This window comes from Tachyglossus aculeatus, chromosome 19 (genome assembly GCF_015852505.1).
Source record: "Tachyglossus aculeatus isolate mTacAcu1 chromosome 19, mTacAcu1.pri, whole genome shotgun sequence".
Classification (NCBI taxonomy): domain Eukaryota; kingdom Metazoa; phylum Chordata; class Mammalia; order Monotremata; family Tachyglossidae; genus Tachyglossus; species Tachyglossus aculeatus.
The window spans coordinates 406,078-417,801 of NC_052084.1; the positions used below are offsets into that span (position 1 = coordinate 406,078).

At 55.6% G+C, this 11,724-nt stretch overlaps 1 protein-coding gene across 1 annotated transcript; it reads left to right on the plus strand.

Annotated features, from left to right (window-relative positions):
• Positions 1–1,846: 1,846 nt before the first annotated feature.
• Positions 1,847–10,934, plus strand: ACTA1 (actin alpha 1, skeletal muscle). Its single transcript, XM_038761186.1, has 7 exons — positions 1,847–1,943; positions 4,465–4,605; positions 5,568–5,892; positions 6,846–7,007; positions 7,344–7,535; positions 9,034–9,215; positions 10,567–10,934. Exons 2-7 carry the CDS (start codon positions 4,477–4,479, stop codon positions 10,708–10,710), a joined length of 1,134 nt encoding a protein of 377 aa, XP_038617114.1. The 5' UTR covers positions 1,847–1,943; positions 4,465–4,476; the 3' UTR covers positions 10,711–10,934.
• Positions 10,935–11,724: the final 790 nt, after the last annotated feature.

Sequence of the window (11,724 nt, forward strand, 5' to 3'; positions counted from 1 at the left end):
GATGATGATGATGGCATTTATTAAGCCCTTGCTATGTGCAAAGCACTGTTCTAAGCGCTGGGGAGGTTACAAGGTGATCAGGTTGTCCCACAGGGGACTCACAGTCTTAATCCCCATTTTGCAGATGGGGGAACTGAGGCCCAGAGAAGTGAAGTGACTTGCCCAAAGTCACCCAGCTGACAAGTGGCCGAGCCGGGATTTGAACCCACGACCTCCGACTCCAAAGCCCGGGCTCTTTCCACTGAGCCACGCTGCTTCTGATCACCTTGAACCTCCCCAGCGCTTAGAACAGTGCTTTGCACATAGTAAGCGCTTAATAAATGCCATTATTATTATTATTATTGACTCCAAAACCCGGGCTCTTTCCGTGGAGCCACGCTGCTTCTCACCTTGTACCCTCCCCAGCGCTTAGAACAGTGCTTTGCACATAGTAAGCGCTTAATAAATGCCATTATTATTATTATTATTATTATTATTATTATTATTATTATTGACTCCAAAACCCAGGCTCTTTCCGTTGAGCCACGCTGCTTCCCACCTTGTACCCTCCCCAGCGCTTAGAGCAGTGCTTTGCACAGAGTAAGCGCTTAATGAACGCCATCATTATTATTATTATTATTGACTCCAAAACCCGGGCTCTTTCCGTGGAGCCAGGCTGCTTCTCACCTTGTACCCTCCCCAGCGCGTTTAGAGCAGTGCTTTGCACAGAGTAAGCGCTTAATAAATGCCATCATTATTATTATTATTGACTCCAAAACCCGGGCTCTTTCCATGTAGCCACGCTGCTTCTCACCTTGTACCCTCCCCAGCTCTTAGAGCAGTGCTTTGCACATAGTAAGCGCTTAATAAATGCCATTATTATTATTATTATTATTATTGACTCCAAAACCCGGGCTCTTTCCGTTGAGCCAGGCTGCTTCTCACCTTGTACCCTCCCCAGCGCTTAGAGCAGTGCTTTGCACAGAGTAAGCGCTTAATAAATGCCATCATTATTATTATTATTGACTCCAAAACCCGGGCTCTTTCCATGTAGCCAGGCTGCTTCTCACCTTGTACCCTCCCCAGCTCTTAGAGCAGTGCTTTGCACATAGTAAGCGCTTAATAAATGCCATTATTATTATTATTATTATTATTATTATTATTGACTCCAAAACCCGGGCTCTTTCCGTTGAGCCAGGCTGCTTCTCACCTTGTACCCTCCCCAGCGCTTAGAGCAGTGCTTTGCACAGAGTAAGCGCTTAATAAATGCCATCATTATTATTATTATTGACTCCAAAACCCGGCCTCTTTCCGTGGAGCCAGGCTGCTTCTCACCTTGTCCCCAGCGCTTAGAACAGTGCTTTGCACATAGTAAGCGCTTAATAAATGCCATCATTATTATTATTATAATTATTGACTCCAAAACCCGGGCTCTTTCCGTTGAGCCAGGCTGCTTCTCACCTTGTACCCTCCCCGGCGCTTAGAGCAGCGCTTTGCACATAGTAAGCTCTTAATAAATGCCATCATTATTATTATTATTGACTCCAAAACCCGGGCTCTTTCCGTGGAGCCAGGCTGCTTCTCACCTTGTACCCTCCCCAGCGCTTAGAGCAGTGCTTTGCACAGAGTGAGCGCTTAACAAATGCCATGATGATCATGATGATGATCATCTCTGTGGCCCGCGCCCCTTTGGGCGGGGGGTCCCGGGGAGGGGAGGCCATCAGCCTGGCCTTATACGGGCCTGGCCGGCGGGCAGGGTGACCCGCTCCGGGTTTGGGCATCTCCGGGGGGTCGGGCCCCACGCCTAATATGGGCGCAGAAGGGGAGCATTCCTGGGGAAGGGGCCCAGCCGGCCCACGGCCTATATAGGGGCCCAGCCCAAGACCACCACACACCAAGCCTTAGAGCCCACTCGACCGAAGAGCCTCCAGCCGGACCCGGCCCGTGCCCAAACCCACAGACAGGTAGGAGTTGGGGGACAGGGAGAGGGACAGGGACAGGGAGAGGGACAGGGAGGGCCCAGCTCCATCCACCACAGCCTCAGCGCCGCCCAGTCCAGCCCCAGTCAGTCCAGCCCCGCCCAGTTCAGTCCAGTTCAGCCCCCTTCCCCTGTCCCGCTTCTGGCCCTAAGGCCGTGGCCACCTCCCCCAAGCAGGGATGGGGAGCTCCCCTTCCCCAGCCCCCCATCACCCACCCCCTGGCAGCTGCCCCCCAGGAAGGAACCAATCAATCGTATTTATTGAGCGCTTACTGTGTGCAGAGCACTGGACTAAGCGCTTGGGAAGTACAATAATAATGATGGCATTTGTTAAGCGCTTACTCTGTGCAAAGCACTGTTCTAAGCGCTTGGGGGAGGGATACAGTGTGATCAAGTTGTCCCACGTGGGCTCACAGTCTTAATCCCCATTATTACAGATGAGGTAACGGGGGCTCAGAGAAGTTAAGTGACTTGCCCAAGGTCACACAGCAGACTTGTGGTGGAGTCGGGATTCGAACCCATGACCTCTGACTCCAAAGCCCGTGCTCTTTCCACTGAGCCACGGTGGCAACATATAAACCACCCACCCATGGGGCTCTGGAGGCAGAGGAAAATGTCTTATAACAATAATAATAACCATGACGGTTTTTGTCAAGCGCTTACTATGTGCCAAGCACTCTTCTAAGCGCTCAGGGAGATAAAAGTTCGTCAGGTTGCCCCACGTGGGGCTCACAGTCTTCATCCCCATTTTCCAGATGAGGTAACTGAGGCCCAGAGAATTGAAGTGACTTGCCCAAGGTCACACGGCAGACAAGTGGCCGAGTCGGGATTAGAACCCATGACCTTCTGATTCCCAGGCCCGGGCTCTATGCTGCTTCGGGGCTTCCCCCACCCCTCACCTCTCAGCTTCCTCGGCCATCAGAGGCCAGAGAGGTGGACCCTCCCCCCCCCCATGCTCCCCCTTCCCTCCCCAAGCCCATCCTTCCCCTCGTCACCATTCTGCCCGGTCAGAGACTAAGAGCTTCTGCCGCCCTTAGAGAGCCTACAGAAATTTCCAGATAGGCAATGGGCACGACGCCCGTTAGCCTGGACACCAGCCCAGGGCAGGGGCTCTGGGGCCGGGCTGGGCCTGGGGCATGGAGTAGGCCATGGGGTCAGCATCACCTGCTCACATGAAACACCCACCCCTGCTCCCAAGGACCAGGAGGAGAGGCAGACTGGCAGAAAGACAGGGAGACAGACGGGCAGAAAGGCAAGGAGAAAGGCAGATGGGCAGAAAGACAGGGAGAAAGACAGACTGGCAGAAAGACGGGCAGAAAGACAGGGAGAAAGACAGACTGGCAGAAAGGAAGAACGGGAGACAGAAAGGGAGAAAGGTAGACTGGCAGAAAAACAAGGAGAAGGGCAGAGTGGCAGAAAAGCAAGGAGAGGCAGAGTGGCAGAAAAGGAAGGAGAAAGGCAGAGTGGCAGAAAAGGAAGGAGAAAGGCAGAGTGGCAGAAAAGGAAGGAGAAAGGCAGAGTGGCAGAAAAGGAAGGAGAAAGGCAGAGTGGGAGAAAAGCGAGGAGAAAGGCAAGAGTGGGAGAAAAGCGAGGAGAAAGGCAAGAGTGGGAGAAAAGCGAGGAGAAAGGCAGAGTGGGAGAAAAGCGAGGGGAAAGGCAGAGTGGGAGAAAAGCAAGGAGAAAGAGTGGCAGAAAAGCAAGGAGAAAGAGTGGCAGAAAAGCAAGGAGAAAGAGTGGCAGAAAAGCAAGGAGAAAGAGCGGGAGAAAAGCAAGGAGAAAGAGCGGGAGAAAAGCAAGGAGAAAGAGTGGCAGAAAAGGAGAAAGAGTGGCAGAAAAGAAAGGAGAAAGAGTGGCAGAAAAGCAAGGAGAAAGGCAGAGTGGGAGAAAAGCGAGGAGAAAGGCAGAGTGGCAGAAAAGCGAGGAGAAAGGCAGAGTGGCAGAAAAGTGAGGAGAAAGGCAGAGTGGCAGAAAAGCGAGGAGAAAGGCAGAGTGGCAGAAAAGCGAGAAGAAAGGCAGAGTGGCAGAAAAGCGGGGAGAAAGGCAGAGTGGCAGAAAAGCGAGGAGAAAGGCAGAGTGGCAGAAAGACAGACTGGCAGAAAGACAGGGAGAAAGGGAGATGCAGAAAGGGAGAAAGGCAGACTGGCAGAAAAACAAGGGGAAAGGCAGACTGGCAGAAAAACAAGGGGAAAGGCAGACTGGCAGAAAAGCAGGGAGAAGGGCAGACTGGGAGAAAGGGAGAAAGGCAGCCTGGCAGAAAGACGGAGTGGTAGATAGGGAGACCGGCAGGCAGGGAGGGTGACGGGAATGGTTGGGGAGAGGAGTGTTCGGGGCTCTGGTGGCTGACAGATGTGCTGCTGGGCAGGGGGCAGGGGGCAGGGGGCAGGGGGCAGGGGTAGGGGCGCTCTGTCCACTTCCTGTCCGTGAGGATGGGGAGGGTGGGTTGGCCCTGCAGGGGCGGCGGGGGTCCGTTCCGGCCATGCTGACCTTCTCCGGGGGGGTGTTTGCAGCCACCAGCCACCATGTGTGACGAAGACGAGACCACCGCCCTCGTGTGCGACAACGGCTCCGGACTGGTCAAAGCGGGCTTCGCCGGGGATGATGCGCCCCGAGCCGTGTTTCCCTCCATCGTGGGCCGCCCCCGACACCAGGTGCCCTCCCCGGACCCCCTTCCCAAGCCCCCTCCCCAGGCCTCTCCTCCGGCTCGGTGTGGCCAGTTGTCTCCCAGCGCGCCGCGGGGGCCAGAGAGGCTGACCAATCCATCAATCGATTGTATTTATTGAGCACTTAGTATGTGCAGAGCACTCTACTAAGCGCTTGGGAGAGCACTATCCAAGAGTTAGCAGCTAAGTTCCCTGCCCACAGTGAACTTACAACACCCAGCTTGTGTGTGTGCGTCCAGAATACATTTCACCGTATTTCTGGCTGTAGTTAAAACCAATTCTGGGCTACTACTAATAATAATAATGATGGCATTTATTAAGCGCTTACTTTTCACCGTAGTTAAAACCAATTCTGGACTACTACTAATAATAATAATGATGGCATTTATTAAGCGCTTACTATGTGCAAAGCACTGTTCTAAGCGCTGGGGAGGTTACAAGGTAGTCAGGTTGTCCCACGTGGGGCTCACAGTCTTAATCCTCATTTTCCGGATGAGGTCACTGAGGCCCAGAGAGGTGAAGTGACTTGTCCAAAGTCACACAGCTGACGATTGGCGGGGCCGGGATTTGAACCCGTGACCTCTGACTCCAAAGCCGGTGCTCTTTCCACTGAGCCACGCTGACTAGTCTATGGAGTCGTCCAGCTTTGGCATCGCTACAATTCACAGGGCTAACAGGCCCGGTGTGGGGGCCTGCCAGGGGCTCGGCCCTTCTCGAGGCTGGACCCCCACCCCAGACAGCTGGGAGGGAGACGATGGCTTCACCCCCAAAGCCGGACCCAAGGGGCAGCGACGCCTTGGCTTCCGCAGCTGGAACCCAGGGGCCACCAGTCCCGTGCCCCCTCCCCGCCCAGTTGGGACTCGATCTCTGTCCCTGTGTTGCTGGGGAGGCGGCCGGTCCTTCCCCGGTCAGGGCTTCCCCCGCTGACGCTTCCCTCCCCGTCTGCGCAGGGCGTCATGGTAGGCATGGGTCAGAAAGACTCGTACGTGGGCGATGAGGCTCAGAGCAAGAGGGGTATCCTGACCCTGAAGTACCCCATCGAGCACGGCATCATCACCAACTGGGACGACATGGAGAAGATCTGGCACCACACCTTCTACAACGAGCTGCGCGTGGCCCCCGAGGAGCACCCCACCCTGCTCACCGAGGCCCCCCTCAACCCCAAGGCCAACCGCGAGAAGATGACCCAGATCATGTTTGAGACCTTCAACGTCCCCGCCATGTACGTGGCCATCCAGGCCGTGCTGTCCCTCTACGCCTCCGGCCGTACCACCGGTGAGTGACCGGGAGGGACAGTGAGAACGATGCTATCTGTTAATCGCTTACTATGTGCCAAGCACTGTTCTAAGCGCTGGGGTGCCTACAAGGTAACCATGTTGTCCCACGTGGGGCTCACGGTCTTAGTCCCCGTTTTACAGGTGAGGTAACTGAGGCACAGAAAAGTTAACTGACTTGCTCAAAGTCACACAGCTGACGAGTGGAGGAGCCGGGATTGGAACTCACAATCTCTGACTCCCAACTTGTGCTCTTTCCACTAAGCCATGCTGTTTCTCTGAGGGCAGGGCAGGACTAGCCATTTTCTCTTCCCCCTAGCCCCACCCCACCACCACCACCTCCTCCTGCCCTCCTCCCAAGAGTACTCTTGCCCTGCTCCGGCTGAGCGGACACCGCGCCGGTCCCTCCCATGGACACTGACCACCAAAGGCCACCCACCCCTCCCAACTATTGGGCTGGATGCCAGCCTCTTTTCCTCCCCCCACCGGGGATGACCTTGCATCTACTCCAGGGCTTCGTGCAGTGCCTGGCACATCATAAGCACTTAATAAATACTGCAATTATTTATAATTCTCATTATTATTTGGAGCGGGAAGGACCCAAACTCCACAGGCTATGAAGGTTTCCCCCACCCCACTGCTCCCAGGCGAGTACGCGCACACAGACTGTGAGCCCACTGTTGGGTAGGGACTGTCTCTATATGTTGCTAACTTGTACTTCCCAAACGCTTAGTACAGTGCTCTGCACATAGTAAGCGCTCAATAAATACGATTGATGATGATGATAAGCGCACACACACACACACTGTTTCTGCCTTGCTCCTTGTCAGATTCCACCCTGATGACCTTAGGAAGAAGACAGAGACCCCCAATCCCCGGCCTGCCCCCCATCCCCGGTCCCTCGAGGTAGCCGGCATCTCCCCGGTCACTCTTCCCGACACCTCTGCTCCGCAGGTATCGTGCTGGACTCCGGCGATGGTGTGACCCACAACGTACCCATTTATGAGGGCTACGCGCTGCCCCACGCCATCATGCGCTTGGACCTGGCTGGCCGGGACTTGACCGACTACCTGATGAAAATCCTCACTGAGCGTGGCTACTCCTTCGTGACCACCGGTGAGGATGTAGGCCCGGGGCTCCCCAATAAATCCCGCCTGGCTTTTCTTCCCCTCATTCGCACGCGCACACACGCGCAGGCACACAAACCCACGTTCACACCAGCACACCCGCACGCCCATGTGTTTGGTGTCTCTGTCTCCATCTCTGCCTCTCTGTTCTGTGGGTGTCTCTGATCTGCCCGACTGTCTCTGCGTGCAGTTTTCTCTCTGTCTCTCCCCATCTCCGGGTATGTCTCTGTCCCGCGGACCCCTGTCCCAGTGGCCCTCGCCACGCGCTGGGCCTCCCCGCCCCGCTGACCCCTCCTGCCGCTGACCCTCTGCCCTCCCCTGCCAGCCGAGAGGGAGATTGTGCGGGATATCAAGGAGAAGCTGTGCTATGTGGCCCTGGACTTCGAGAACGAGATGGCCACCGCGGCCTCCTCCTCCTCCCTGGAGAAGAGCTACGAGTTGCCCGATGGCCAGGTCATCACCATCGGCAACGAGCGCTTCCGCTGCCCCGAGACCCTGTTCCAGCCATCCTTCATCGGTGAGACCCTGCCCCTGTCCTGGTTCCAGGTTCCCCGGGTCCGCGGCCCGGTGCCTCCCCCCAGTTCCAGCCTTCCTTTATCCAGAGCCCCGTCCAGCCCCCCCCCATTCCAGCTTTCGTTCATCAGTCAGTCCCCCCGAGACCCACCCTCGACCCCCAAATTCCCACAGTACTCATCCGTAAGCCCCGCCCCATGTCCCCTTTTCCCTGTTCATTCCTTCAATTTATTCAATCGCATTTACTGAGCTCTTACTGTGTGCCGAGCACTGTAGTAAGCGCTCGGGAAGTATAATTTAGCAATAAAGAGAGACAATCCCTGCCCACAGCAAGCTCTCAGCCGTCCCTCATCCGTGAGCACCCCCCGTTCCAGCCGGCCTTCATCCGCGAGCCCCCCATCCACTCCCCATTCCAGCCGTATCCTTTCCCTATGCCCCTTCCCTGTTTTCTGACATTAGCATCGCAGCGTGGCTTAGTGGAAAGAGCCCGGGTTTGGGACTCAGAGGACATGGATTCTAATCCCGGCTCTTCCACTTGTCTGCTGTATGAATTTAGGCAAGCCACTTAACTTCTCTGTGCCTCAGTTACCTCACCTGAAAAATGGGGATGAGGACTGTGAGCCTCGTGTGGGACAACCTGATTACCTTGTATCGACCCCAGCGCTTAGAACAGTGCTTGGCATTCAATCGTATTTATTGAGCGCTTTCTGTGTGCACAGCACTGTACTAAGTGGTACAAGTTGGCAACCTATAGAGACGGTCCCTACCCAACAGTGGGCTCACAGTCTAGAAAGACACTTAACAAATACCATTATTATTATTATTGTTACTATTATAATAATAACTTTCTTAAAGACGCTACTATGTGCCGGACACTAATAATAACTGTGATATTTGTTAAGCGCTTACTATGTGCCAGGCGCTGTCCTAAGCGCTGGGATAGATACAAGATAATCGGGTCAGACATTATCCCTGATCCACACAGGGTTCCCGATCTTAATCCCGATTTTACAAAAGAGGGAATTGAGGCACAGAGAAGTTAAGTGACTAGTCTAAGGTCACACACCAGACAAGTGGCAGAGCCAGGATTAGAACCAGGTCCTTCTGACTGACTGACTGTGCTCTATCCCCTAGGCCTCCCTACTTCTAGGTGCCATAGGGGGCCTAGGATGATCAGATCGGACACAGTCCCAACCCCACATGGGTCTCACGGTCTTAATGGGATGGGAGAAGAGGTATCTAATCTCCATTTCGCAGATGAGCAAACTGACGCACAGAGTAGTTAAGTGACCTGCCCGAGGTCACACAGCAGGAAGCTGGCTGTGGGGCGAATTAGAAGCCAGCTTTTCCGGCCTCCCAGTCCTGTGTCCTTTCCGCTGGGCCACGCTGGCATCTTTCCGGGCGGGACAGCGAGAGTTCTCCCAGCGGGTGGGGGTGTGGACAGGCCCTCAGAGCCGGGGGCCTCACTGAACGTCCGCTGCTTTGCCCCCGCTGCCCCTCAGGGATGGAGTCGGCCGGCATCCATGAGACCACCTACAACAGCATCATGAAGTGCGACATTGACATCCGGAAGGATCTCTACGCCAACAACGTCATGTCTGGGGGCACCACCATGTACCCCGGTATCGCTGACCGCATGCAGAAGGAGATTACCGCGCTGGCCCCCAGCACCATGAAGATCAAGGTAGGGGCCCAGACCGCCCTCTCACCGCGGCCCCCAGCAGATGCCCAGTGGCACCGGGTCCAGATCTGCGTGGCGGTGGCCTTGCTCTCCCGTCTGCGTTGCCCAGTGTGGGAGCCATTTGAAAGGGAGGCCTGGGGCGGGGGAGGGCGCGGGTACGTGAGAAGCAGGGGGATGCCCGCAGGTGACGGGGAGCCGGGCAGACCTTAAGTGGCAGGGCGGACGTAACGGGCGGGCCTGGAAGGTCTCAGGGCCGGGCCGGATTCCGGGGGAAGGAGGCTGGAGTCCAACTCTGACTACTGTGGGGAGACAAGGACTGCGTCCCCACAGCTGGGGAGTTGGAAGGCTGTGGTCCGTTGCCACCACAGTGGAAATCTGGGGCACCGACTCTATTGCCCCCACAGCCGAAACTTGGAGCGGGGAGCGCTGGTCTCATTGCACCCACAGCTGGAACGTGGGGGGCGCCTGGTCCCATCCCATCCGCAGCTGGTACCTAAGGGATGCTGATTCACCAGAGGGCACTGACCCCACCATCCCATAGTTGTTATTCATAATAATAGTAGTAATAATAATTATAGTATTTGTTAAGTGCTTACTATGTGCCAGGCACTGTACTAAGCGCTGGGGTAGATGCAAGCAAATCAGGTCGGACACGGTCCCTGTCCCACATTGGGCAAACGGTCTTAATCCCCGTTTTTGGACAAGGTAACTGAGGCACAGAGAAGTGAAGTGACTTGCTCAGTTCACACGGCAGACAAGTGGTGGAACGGGGATTCGAACCCAGCTCCCTTGGACTCCCAGGCCATGTTCTATCCACTAGGCCGTGCTAGGGGGCACGGATCCCATTATCCCCACAGCTGGAACCTGGGGAGCAACAATCCCATCTTCCCCATAGCTGGGAAACTTGGGGGGCCCCTGGCACCGGTCCAAATATCCCCCGAGTCAATCAATCAATCATATTTATTGAGCGCTTACTGTGTGCAGAGCACTGTGCTAAGCGCTTGGGAAGTCCAAGTTGGCAACATATAGAGACAGTCCCTACCCAACAGCGGGCTCACAGTCTAGAAGGGGGAGACAGACAACAAAACCAAACATACTAACAAAATAAAATGAATAGATATGTACAAGTAAAATAAATAAATAAATAGAGTAATAAATATGTACAAACGTATGTACATATATACAGGTGCTGTGGGGAAGGGAAGGAGGTTAGATGGGGGGGATGGAGAGGGGGACAAGTCCCTCTCACCCCTCAAAGGCCCGAGGCGGTAAGAGTTCAGCAGCTGAGCCCCATGGTGGCCGTCCCCCGGTTGCTCACGGTGCCGCCTCTGTCCCTCCTCCCACCACCCCGCAGATCATCGCACCCCCCGAGCGCAAGTACTCCGTGTGGATCGGCGGCTCCATCCTGGCCTCGCTGTCCACCTTCCAGCAGATGTGGATCACCAAGCAGGAATACGACGAGGCCGGTCCCTCCATCGTCCACCGCAAGTGCTTCTAGGCCGCGCCCGGGGGCCGTGACGGTCAAGGGGACGAGGATCGCGGGGCGGGCCGGTGGCCGATCCTCGTGGCTGTGGTTGCGAGCACGGGCGTTGCGGAGGCTCTGTCAATGTACATAAACTAATTTATTTACCTCGTTTTGTTACGTTTGACCCGCACCTCGCGGGAAGGAGCGGGGAACGCCAAGAAGCATTAAACTGGCAGCCATTCCGTATCGCCCGGAGAGCGCTGGTCCCGAGTGTTTTTGTGGACGGACGGGCAGATGGACGGTGGGGCCGGGCACGGAGGAGTGGTGGAGGGTCGGTTGGAGCTTGTGCTGGGAAAGGCGGGGTCCGGACTGGGGAGGTACTGGAAAAGGCTGGTGTCCAGACTGGTGAGACAATGGGAAAGAGAGGCTCGGTTCCGGACTGGGGAGACGTTGGGGAAGGCCGGTGCCCTGGGAGAGGCTGATGCCCACACTTGGGAGACAATGGGAAGAGCGGCTCGGATCCAGACTGGGGAGGCACTGGGAAAAGCTGGTGTCCAGGAAGAGGGGCTTGGGTCCATACTGGGGAGACACTGGGAAAGGCTGGCAACCAGGCTGGAAAGACACTAGGAAAGGCTGGTGCCCAGATCGGGGAGACAAAGGGGAAGACTTGGTATTCAGGCTGGAGAGACGCTGGAAAGGGCTGGTGCCCAGACAGGCCGCGTAGCCTGGTGGAAAGGGCGCGAGCTTGGGAGTCAGAGGACCTGGGTTCTAATCCTGCTGTGCCGCATGTCTGCTGTATAACCTTGGGCAAGTCACTTCACTTCTCTGTGCCTCAGTTACCTCCATCTGAAGAATGAAGATTAAAACTGTGGGACATGGATTGTGTCCAACCCGATGTGTTGGGTAGAACAGTGCTTGGCACATAGTAAGCGCTTAACAAATACCACAGTTTATTATAATTATTATTAGACGGGGGGATATTGGGAAGGGCTGGTGACCGGACAAGGAGACACTGGGAAAGGCTGGTAGCCAGACTGGGAGGAGCTG

Coding starts and splice junctions, on each gene's coding strand:
- ACTA1 (XM_038761186.1), top strand. CDS start 4,477: ATGTGTGACGAAGACGAGACCACCGCCCTCGTGTGCGACAACGGCTCC. Junction 4,606..5,567: donor TGGGCCGCCCCCGACACCAG/GTGCCCTCCCCG, acceptor CCGTCTGCGCAG/GGCGTCATGGTAGGCATGGG. Junction 7,008..7,343: donor CTACTCCTTCGTGACCACCG/GTGAGGATGTAG, acceptor CTCCCCTGCCAG/CCGAGAGGGAGATTGTGCGG.